We start from the raw sequence: 11,331 nt of genomic DNA on the forward strand, positions 1-11,331 counted from the left end.
TCTAGCCTCAAATTGAAGTGTTAGAGTCTGTCCTAGCCATGGTGCCATTAGGGGATGCCTTCAAATATACTTTCTCTTAGCATAGGCATGCAAAGCGAGGTAAACAGGCTTATGACCCAGCTGCTAATGGGGACAGCGTCTCCAAAGCAACATCACTGAACATTGATAGATTGTTTTGTGGATGGAAAGTCCTAAGATTTCCCAAGCAGGTGAGAGTAGGAAGCAGAAACAGAAAAGGCAAGCTAGTATTTCTGCTTGCAGTCATACTGTCAACCAATTTTTTCCCAAGAAAGAGAAGCACTTTGTGGTAGATAAATTGTGATTGTATGCACAAATATGTGGGTTCCAAAAGAATTCTAACCCAACTTCAGGATCCTTGGCAGTTGCTGAAGGGGCTGAGGCTGGACATTCAGAACAGTCAGTTGGACCAGAACATTGGAAAACAAAATTTTGAGGGGAAGGTGGTAGCTGGAGGCAAGTAGGAAACTAACAGCCTGTACATGCACTGGATTAAACCAACTAGGGAGCTGGAGTCTGAGGTAAAAGTAGCTTATAAATGCAAGAACAAATATAGTAAGAAGACAGGCTCCGCTTTGTTGATGAGGTTCAAATAGCATCTGCTGCCAGGGTGACAGTAGTACAAAAAAAAGTCTCCTTTATGCTGTATAAAAAGTGCTGAAGGCTATTACCCAAGCTCCAAAGCGATCTGTCCATCCTCCTACAGAAGATCAGGATGGCCTCACAAATGCCAGCTCCTCTTGACAGGCAAACGTTTTTGCTCTTCTCTGTTGGATATTGAGACAGGCTGTGAATCTGAATGTACTACCTCCTGTATACAGCAAGATTCATGTCTGAGAACATGAATCCTGTCTGTACACTGATGGCACCTGTAAGACACAGAATAGAATAACAGCTTGTTTCTTAAACTTCCTCTCATGGCCTTGATGCTTGGGTAGAGTCCATCTGAAATGACTCGGGAGTTGTAACGCTCCCAGCCTTCGGACAACTTTCAGACATTACATAATGGAATGTCTCATCTGCTTCTATTCCCTCCGAGATGACTCAAACCAGCAAACTTAAGCACGCAGCGAGAAGCTCAGGGGTAAGTGGATCCAAGTGAATTCCATTCTGTTTCAGAGATCATATCATGATGTGCAGCAGAATAGAAAAGGGGAGGAGGAGAGACAGATAGCAGGAAGGAGGAAAAATGACCTCCTGTTTTGGAAGACTGCACAGAACTTGATCTCTTATATACAGAGACCATAAACGCAAAGCTCAACTTCAGTCAAATGCAGGTCACAATTCCAGACTGATCAAAATTTTTTGTTTAGGCTACAGTACTGTAGAAAAGGAATAATTCAGGGGTTCAGAAGGAGAAAGTGGGACAGATGCAGTTCAAATCATGCAGAACCCTCTTCTTTTTTCCCAGTAGATGTAATTGTTACTGTTCTTGATGTAAGTGCCTTATGGGCTTTGTGACACCTTTAGTCTATTTGCACAGTGACCTTAGCAGCTTTGACTTGGAAACTGTTGTGTAAAGTACGTTACTCTGGGTCCTCTTCCAAAAGGGCATGTGGCAGGCAACTTAAAAAAAGTGTAACCAACAAGGTTATCTTCCTGGGGAAGGAGAAAGGGAAGCAGAGGTGGAATAAAACACTGAAGGGTAATTCCTAGGGTCCTATGCTACTTACTGGAGCACATGTGGTCAAGGCTGACAGAAGCTGAGGTTTGCTTTGCCTGCAGACAGCAAGAACAGGCCCTGCTGACAAGGTGTGTGCTCATTCCATAATCTGAAATGAGGAACTATAGAAGCTATGACACCCTCTTGCTGTTGCAGGGAAATAGAGCATTGAGACAAAGGACGCTCGTAATCACTTGTGGAAAGAGGCAACTGAACAAACGTGCCCATAAGGATTACAAAGCAGTGCTCTGAGGGGGGGCTTATACCAGCATCTGTATCTCTCTGTTATTGCTTGTGGATTTGCCAAGTGTCTTCCCTGTTTGAACCCAGTCCAGATAAGTCTCTCTATCCAACCACAACCCTGCCCATTGGCCAATTTTAATAACTTGAATTTCTTAAGGGTTAATCAGAATAAAGGACTCTTTCTTTTACTCATACCCTAAGTTGAGGACTGGACCCTCTGTGCTGTGGGTGCAATGGAAGTATAGTGCTGGGTTAGACTGGGTAGCTCGTGCTTCTTGCAGTTCATAGGTTGGGCAGGCTCCAGGGAACTGTATAGGGTAAAAGGTTATCATATAAGACATCCTAGAAAAGAGAGTGTTCAGAAAGATTTTTAAGTGGCTTTTCATTTTTTTCCCATTTTTTTTTAGTGTTAATTCTTTAGATTTCCATCCTCAAAGAAAAAAATAAGTCACATGAATTTCTGATGCTTCATCTGATTTTATTTTAGCTTTAAGATACAGCTGTGCACTGATAACAGAATATACTCCCTGGCACTGAAGTGTGATGGGAGAGGAATTAAAATTAGCAGCTACTGAGGATGTGTAAAAATGTTGGCTTTAATTTCTACTCTCAAGGAAGGAATGAGTTAGTTCGTTCTTCATGGGAAAGCAGAAGGCAGAGAAATCAAGGGAGTGTTTTGTGAGTAGATATTCAGTTTTATTATGTGTTAGGTTTTATGAGTAGATTTCACTCAACAGCTGCATCTTTCAGTGTTTTTGCATTTGTGAGAACACTTAAAAAAAGGAAATACCCTCCAAATCCACAATCCTTCTGTTAGCCCACCCATCCATGAACTGGGCATTGTTTTGAGGCATCATCTTTCTCCACTACTTTGTAAGTGCAGGTCTCCTTGTTGAAAATGCTTACACATTTCTCTTCATCATAGTCAACTGGTGTCATGAAGCTGTCATTGGGTAAAGAAAGACAAAAAGATGATGAGACCAAGAAGTAAACAGCTTCAATTTCAGATGGTATCTACACTTTCTATAGGAAGATGTTATAGTGAGGAGGTGGTCAGGAGCAAAAAAGGAACTCACACAAAGTTCCCATCTCAAAAGTTACTTAACTTGCTGCTTAAGCAGGATTAGGGGAGAGGGGTTGTTTACTGATCTGACTTACACCCAAGGGATGTTTGCTGTGTTTATTTGCTACTCAAATATAATTGATTTTTCTTTTCAGCCACAATATGAACAATAATTGCATGAGTGCTTGAATGTTGCTATAGTAAAAATTATAGGCAGGCCAGTGTATCTTGAGCTGCTTCTCAGAGTAAATAGAGGCTATGTGTTATTTGGAAGATCTGGATTAGGAGCAGTAGAAAATTCTTAAGTAATTACGTGTTCTCTCTTGAATCAGTATCTTGTCTGAAATTTTAGCCCCAAAAAGAATTAAGTCCTTTTTTAAAAATCAAGAATCACTTTTTAAACAAGCTGTATTTGTCAGAGGAACTTCTTGCATGCTCAGTGATGATGGTATTAGGTTAATGCATAACCTTGTGATATGAAGTGAGTGAAAGAAGGGTCACAGCCATTTCTCAGGGATCCCTGTATGAAGGGAAGCGCTTTGTGCTGCGTCGTGGGAGAGGAGGAAAACCCCTATTGCTGCTCTGAACTCACCTGGAGCAGCAGCTTATTCCGTGCTCAGAACAGGAGCAATCATAGCAGTCTTCATTACTCCAGCTGGAACCAAATTCATGCAACTCTCCATTCAAGTCATGGCAGCCTGAAAACATAGTGTGCAAGCAGCCTTCAGTATCAGACCTATTGCACTAGCAACACTATTGCTTGTACAAAATGGATGGGATCTTTGTCAGCTTTTTACATTAACATCCACATCTGGCAAATACTGAGGTTCCCAATACGGCAGGACTGCTACTAGTCTTATGCATGGAGAAGGAAACAGAGAAACCCTCTGTTTCCTGTGGTTCTTGTCAGCATCCAGCTTCCTGGAGTAGCTCATCTTTAAGCACAGGAATCGGAGCACTCATCAGAAAGACAACTAGGCACAGACCTACTCAGAATTGAGAAAAGGCTTTGAATTCCTCCCTTGTTATCACCACCTATCGTTGACTCCTCATTTAGAGCAAGACTGAATCTGCCCATAAAACTTTTCCCAATCCTCAGTGATAGGAAGAAATCACATATTTCTTCAGGATAAAAACTTTGTCCAACAGTCATGAAATTTCAGATGATAGCAAGATGAGTGGTGCAGTTGACATGCCTGAGGGATGGCATGCTATCCAGAGGGACGTGGACAAGCTTGTGAAGTGGGCCCATGTGAACCTCAAGAGATTCAACAAGGCCAAGTGCAAGGTCTTGCACTTGGGTCAGGGCAATCCCCAGTACCAATACAGGCTGGGAGATGAAGGGATTGAAAGCAGCCCTGATGAGAGAAGGATGTAGGGGTTCTGGTGGACGAAAAGCTGGACTGTGTTCAGGAAGAACAGTCCGAGACTCAAGGGGAGAAGTCATTCTGTTCTTAAGAAGTTTCTTTGGGGTAGGGAAACAATTGTGTGTAAATTGACCATTTATGTCAGTTTATGTCAATATGTCAATTTCAGACCAAATGTGCTGAACACTTGCTAATCTGTTTCCTGCTTTAATACTGATCACACATACATAGAGGCCTTTCTCCTTTCTTTTCTGTATTTCTAAATATGCTGCCATAGTGAAAAAATGAATTATTACTTCATGCAGGTTTATAAACTCAGCCCATGCTATTTCCCTAGGCAAAATTAATTTTTAATTTGGCCTGTGTGATGCTCTTCAGATAAACTCTTCTTTTTTATAACATATTATAAATTCCCTGCTCTCCATACTGCATTTCCTAGCGGTCTCTCTCTGCTGTTTCCACTTATTTCTAAATTATGATAAATTGCACTGAATGGGCAAATCAAATCAGGCAGTGCTTGGGATGATAACTGTTCCCAACTTGACAGACAACTTCTTACCTACAATCTCACCATCAGACGTCTCTGACTTCAACGGCTGAAGGAAGCAATCAGCACTGGACAGTGTCATGCTAATGACAAGAATAAGGCAGGCCAAGATAGTTTTCTGAACAAGAAAGCAGAACTAATATGAATACTTAAGTAACTATTAAGATGTCTTCGTGATGAATACTGCCATTAGAAATAGGAAAATACATTGTGGTTTCAAATCAAAATCCATTGTTCTTCACCGTTTAGACACTTTAACACACAGTCAGAAATGCTGAGCCATCTAGAAGGAGCAGAGGCAGAGCATCATTTGGGAGAGGGTATAAAAAGTTTGTCTTTCCAAGCTGTTAAAATGAAGCATTGCCTCATACAAGACTGATAAACTCAGATACTGTTTGTGAAAGGAGTGTGTTCTACTCCTTTCCCCTCCCCATTCATTTTTCTTGTAATTATTTTCTCCATAGGATTGTCACCAACTTTCTCTGCCACCAAACTCATTTATAGTTGTAAAAACTTCTTCACTGGAGTCTGAAGAGCTCACCAGATGTTTCACCCTAATATTGAAGGATTAGGAACAAACTGAAGAAACTTCAGCTAAAGCTGAACCCTCAAGATTTGTCCCTGCTTTGATCAGGAGGTTGGACCAAATGACTCGCAGGTGCCCCTTCCAACCTAGATAATTCTATATTTTATGACCTCTCTCAGCAGCTTTTTCTGAAAGTTCGTATTAAATTCCTTAGTAAGTCCTTTGTCCTTCAACATCAGTTTGAAATGCTTGAAAGACTTTTTTGGGTGATATGGAGGAAATAAGTACAGGAACTCTAGGGTGAGATTAGCTGTGATGGATTTAAAATCTTGCTAAGAGAGGAAAGGTAGACCACGAATAAACAATGGCATATACACATATATTGTATCTATATGTGGGTTTTTTTGACAAAGTAGAACTGATGATTTATAAAAGGAAGTCTCATTTGAGAGATGGGAGGAGGAAAAACTAGCATTTAATCTTGCAAACGAGAGGTTAAAACCCACAGAACTTGAACAATGCTGCAAATGAGTAAAAATCAAGATGACATATTTAACTAAATGTTCAGACATTATCCAGACTTTTCACAAAAATGAAAGCCAGTTCTAGCTTGAGACACAACAGAGCTGCTTTCTGCCAGAAAAGAGATTACCTCCAAACAATTCAGGTAGGTGAAAACAGGTTATAATAAAAAGCCTTAGCTGGAGTCCTGCTAGACATCTCCTGCTGTATAGGTGCTGATATCTTTTACCCAAGGTTCTTAACTGCCTGTGCCTATCTGTCTGACTTCAGCTCTCAAAACAGAATTTCTGCTTTCTCCAAGTTGTTGACATCTCTGGGTACTGAGATAGATAAATCCAACAGAACCTCCTTTAGAATCTATAGCAGAATACCACAGTCTTTTACAGTCTAAGATGTAAGGACTCACCATACTTGTAGAATTATGAGGCTTCCAGTAAGAACACAACCTATAAGAAGCTCATCCTCTCAGAGAACCTATATAGACAGGGAATTTATGATGCCAGTCCTTGAGCAAACTGAACATGTATGAATAACTCCAATGAGGTTTCTGCAAAATGACCTCATAGGGTGGACATTACTAAAATAAGCCAATTGTATGCAGGAAGGTTTGGTTCTGAAAGGCACTGAAGAAACAGGTGTGGCTTTTGTGTCACATGAGATCTGGAAGGCAGTTATGGGAGGTACTTCAAAAGGAATTTCAAGCCTGGGAGGAATATTTAGCACTTGATCTGAAAAGCCCATTAGAGATATTGTGATTGTCACTTACAGCAAAATTTGCATGCTTAGTTTGAACCACCTAGGTTTTAAGAGATGAACTTTGAACAATCATTAAGCTTTCTTGTTCATCAGCTGAAAATGAAAGGAGGCTCTTGTGGAAATGGAGTGGTGGTTGGTAGCGTTACATGTAAAGGAGAGTTTCTGTGGAGAGTTGCTGGCATCTGTAGGCCCTTAGAAAAGGGTCCTAGATAACTATTTTCTCCCTTGTTCACTTTTCCATCATGTAGAAGACCCATATGCTCCGGTCTTTTTGTAAGTGGGGGAAAAAGAAGTATTTTCTTACTTCATCCTTGTAGCCAGGAAGAAATGGTCCTTTTTCAGCAGAGGCTGTGCATGTCAGGGACAGGCACACTTTCCAAATGCTTAAGACAGTAATTGGTAGCAAAGGAGGCAAATACAGTTCCCTTTTGCTTAGCTTTGATCTAGTTGCTACAAATATTGCAAACCCTGTAGCCCTGGTAGGGGAAGAAGTTTTCCCTTTATTACCAGGGCTGCACAGTTCGCAATACTTGAACCAACTACTCTGGCTGCCTAATTGTGTTGCCTTATTGCGTGGGTTTGAGATTTGAGGTTGAACTCCAAGCTGGGGTGCCTACTCCACATCATCTACCCAAATTCCAGAGCTGAGAGCTAGCTCAGGAGTCTGTGTGAGAAAGCCAGCATCATTGCAATGCATGTCACAGCGAGATCACCACTCACAGGGACGGCCTTAGCTGGCTTTGAACTCAGTAGGATGGGTAAATCAGTTTTTCTTCAGTTACCAAATCTTTCTTCAGGATGACAGAAAAGAGCTGAAGCACTTGCAGGTATTCATAGGTTTGATTAAAGCTGCCCACAATGAGTCTATCATTAATAAATTCGGTTTGGTAATGCTGATGTATGCACTTCCCTGTAACAGGAGGTGACTAACATCACAGCCACGTGGCTCAGGCCCTTGATTCCTACTCACTGGTAAACCATCAGAACATGTCAGTTCATGAGCACAGGTACTGGGAATTTGTCATCAACATAGTTCAAATGTCCCCTTTGCATCTCTCATAAATATATACGAAGCCAATTTAGCAGCATCGTTGTGGTTTGGGATACTGTCAGTGCTTCAGAGGAGGTATTGCACAGCATGTGCATTTTCCTGTTAAAGAGGGAAAAAAAGGCTCAGTAGGATAACAAATTATACCCTGATCCTAGACCAAAGCTGCCTTTTGTGTTAGTTGCAGTGAAGATGGAGAGAGTTCACACTCTGCCTTCCAGTGTCCTGTTCCAATGCTGTTTGACCTAACCGATTTACGTTTGTGGGATGGATAAGGATGAGCCCTGGCTTTGCATGCCTGCTCCTTGTAACTTTTATGTGCTGAGAAGTAGCTATTTAACCTTGGCTGGAAATACTGTGGGAAGCACCACAGAGTCCTATTCAAGATATTGGCTCCTCCATGTCCTCAAAGATAATCTGGAGAAAGTATTCCATGATAGTTGGGAAGAAAAGAACCATCAAATTACATTGTCTTAATTCTGTTTATGTTACTGAGCCATTTAATTATTTTTCTTCTTGTATATTGTGGAGTTTGCATGCAATGTTTTTCTTGACAGGCACTCTGTAGCAGTTTTTGTATGTGAATGAAAGTCATCAGACACATAGCAATTTATGATGCTGGTGTACTGGGATAAGACTTGTGGAATTTGTAACAGTCAAAACCCAGCCAACTTGCTGGTTTGATGCTGAGTGACAGGGAACGTGTTTGTTGCTTAACTCCAAACCCAAAAATCCAACCAATGAGTATGTGTGCTCTCTCAACTTTTCAGGGAAGCAGTGACCACCCAGCTGCTCCCATTGCAGGACCCTCCCTGTTTTCTAGATGCAAGCTATGCCAGCTATGGAGAGAAGTTCTTGCAAGCAGCTTTCTTTGGAATGCAGCAGGGAGTGACCTGTCTAAACCTGAATATTGTCTAGGGACAGTGAAGAAGCTCTTTGTGTGATCTATGAACTCAGGAGACCCTAACGACATGTTGTGGTGCCGAAACCACTCAGAACAGCAAACTCTATGCAGAGAGTTCATTCATATATTGATTACTGAGGTTATTTGTGGTACATATTTTGTTGTGTGTGTTCTTCATATTGTTCATGTACAGGATGACAGGTGTCTTACTTGTGTGGAGCACAGATATCTCCAACAGACATTGCTCTGTTGAAATCTTGTGTTGTCTTCCCAAACAGTTTATTTCTTACTAAAAACACTCTAAGAATATCAGTGCTTTGCCCAGTTCTGTGCCTTCTTTCCACTTATGTGGATGAACAGAGTAGCCTGTTTCTTCCTAAACCAAGGAAAAATCCTGGGGACTTTCTTGAAGATTTACCTCACTATTTTCCTTAGTCATTCTTTAGCTAGGATTTTTGGTTACATCTCACTGATGACCACAGAGATAATGAGAGTAATACAAGATTGTCAGCCTTGTTTTTTCTGTATCTTTCAGTGCTAGATGATCAACAGAGAAATACAGCATGATTTAGAAGCAGTGAAGTTGTTAAAAAAAGCCAAACCAAACAACAATCTAGCTAATACCTAGGAAAAGCATTTCTCTGTAAAAAACCTGAAGCTAGAAGAGATGCACTATAATGAAAGCAGTCCAGGAACTTTGTTTCTTAACCCAGCATTCCAGTACTATTCTTACATTCTTGAGAAAGATTCACTTTCTCTATGAGAGAAAAAGTGTAGGACTGCTTAGGGAAGATAAGTTCACATACTCAGTCATTAAAACCAGTAGTTTGACTGGTACTGTCACTGAGAGGGAAGAAGCATGAGGCTTATCAGCTCAGATCATAAGTAAACACAATTTTACAAATAAGTGAATCTTGACCTTAAACTGACAATGCTATGTACAACGTACACAGGTTTTACAGTTGTTAAACAAAGTCTGCCACGTTTGCGTGTGAGAGGACAGCTGTTTGAAGGAAAAGCACAAGCAAACAGCACTAAAACGATACAGAAACATATTGTAAATGTGGTAGAAGGAAGTTTTATCCTGGTGGGAACATTTTTGTTAACTGAGGTTCATATACCCACAAACCTCAAAGCCTATGTCCACAGATCTCTCCTGGTATAGGCTTTAGCAAAGAATTGTATTAATTTTACAGGCAAGGGGCATATATGGTGTGGGTGACTTGTCCTGGGTAACATGGCATAGCAGAAATTTGAATTGAGGTCTCAATTCAAGCTGGGAGACCCAAACTGGAGATGTCATGTCTCCTCTGATCTGAACACCCCTATCTCCTTCCATATGTAGCAGAGTCCCCATCCCTGGGCCAAATTTTAGTTTTAATTCAATGCTATGTCAGTGGGATGAGAAGCACTTCATTTTTCTCCCCAATTAGTTCTGTTGATAAGCAAAGATCTCTCTTGCTAAGGTGCAAATGCATTTTTTTAAAACACATGGTAATTCCTCAGCTAATCTGGAAAATCCTGTCAGGTCATGATCCCCAGTTGAAGGAGGACTGCTATGCAAGGGACATAGAGACAGACAAGAAGATCTAAAGAACTGACCACAAAATGCCAGGCTGTGTTTGCAAGGAGGAAACCTCCATCTCTGCAGTGTGATTAGCACTTAGGAACATAGCCACAGGTAATACAGCGGCAAGGACAGAAGTCCAGAAGCATTAAAAGAGAATGGATAGGAGTGACAAAGCTAGTCAAAAGAGATCTCAAATTTAAGGAAAGAAAAATTAAAAGTGTAGGAAATATTGCAACTCAAACCATGTGGTAAGAAAAAGATCTTTGAAATCTTCAGCGAACCAGAAAATGACAGAAAAGTTTATTCCAGAAACAAAAACACAGAGTGCTTCCAAACACAGTTTGTTATTCTGACTCTGCAGCTGGTTAAGCAAATGAAGATCATAAGTCTATGAAAAAGTAAAGACTTTTTGCTGGAGGTTTGACATAAGGAGTTAGCTATAGGAAGGGTGGTGAGTGGGAGCATTGCTGTAATTCTTGCTACCGGTGCCTCTGGCTTTATAAAATTTACATGGTGCAACAGTGGACCCTGCTCTGGCTGCACTGGCATTGGAAACACACCTTTGGTCCTCCAGGTGGTACCAAATTTGTGCAGTCTTCCACCTTTAACACAACCTGCACATGCATGCACGAAATGAAAGGAGGCTTAACTTCAGTTTATGCTGTCAGTTACCTAGTTCAGCGATCTCTGGGCTTTTTTTGGGGCAAGCTCAGTTAGTTCTGTGTATAGCCCACCTACACCATATTTCAGCTCTATTTAGAGTGCATGAGCTTGTTTCCATTTTCTAAACTTGTTAGTCACCGATTCCATGAAGATAAAATTCAGCCGTTGGATATTATTGCTGCATGGACTTAGAAGAGACTGGGGTGGAGAGGGCAGCCAGAATGCTTCAGACAAATCCATGGGATATCTTGGCTTTTGGGATCTTTTCTCTTTTTTCTTCTCTGCTGTTTTCCACTATAATGTCTAAAATCCTGCTTCCTCCCATTTCTTATTCTACACCTTTCCTATCTGTTTCTGATGGGCAGCAAGTAGAACAAAAAAACATAAAGAGGGCTGTTGTGGCTCTTCTTTGGCAAGTTTCACCAGAATAGTGCCTTGGCT

General features: G+C 41.0%; 1 protein-coding gene across 1 annotated transcript; it reads right to left on the minus strand.

Moving 5' to 3' along the window:
* Positions 1-2,737: 2,737 nt before the first annotated feature.
* On the minus strand, positions 2,738-10,853 carry MSMB (microseminoprotein beta). Its single transcript, XM_086616839.1, has 4 exons — positions 10,788-10,853; positions 4,926-5,019; positions 3,580-3,685; positions 2,738-2,867 (listed from the first exon to the last, which is right to left on the minus strand). Exons 1-4 carry the CDS (start codon positions 10,851-10,853, stop codon positions 2,738-2,740), a joined length of 396 nt encoding a protein of 131 aa, XP_086472965.1.
* Between the last annotated feature and the right edge of the window lie 478 nt (positions 10,854-11,331).

Source organism: Tauraco erythrolophus, chromosome 9 (genome assembly GCF_009769465.1).
Source record: "Tauraco erythrolophus isolate bTauEry1 chromosome 9, bTauEry1.pri, whole genome shotgun sequence".
Lineage (NCBI taxonomy): Eukaryota > Metazoa > Chordata > Aves > Musophagiformes > Musophagidae > Tauraco > Tauraco erythrolophus.

What these genes read in the sequence shown, in the direction of transcription:
- MSMB (XM_086616839.1), bottom strand. Translation starts at nt 10,853, where the DNA reads ATGCATGTGCAGGTTGTGTTAAAGGTGGAAGACTGCACAAATTTGGTA. An exon ending in GAAGTCAGAGACGTCTGATG is followed by an intron (nt 3,686 to 4,925) that starts GTGAGATTGTAG and finishes CTATGTTTTCAG; the next exon opens with GCTGCCATGACTTGAATGGA. An exon ending in GGAATAAGCTGCTGCTCCAG is followed by an intron (nt 2,868 to 3,579) that starts GTGAGTTCAGAG and finishes ACCCAATGACAG; the next exon opens with CTTCATGACACCAGTTGACT.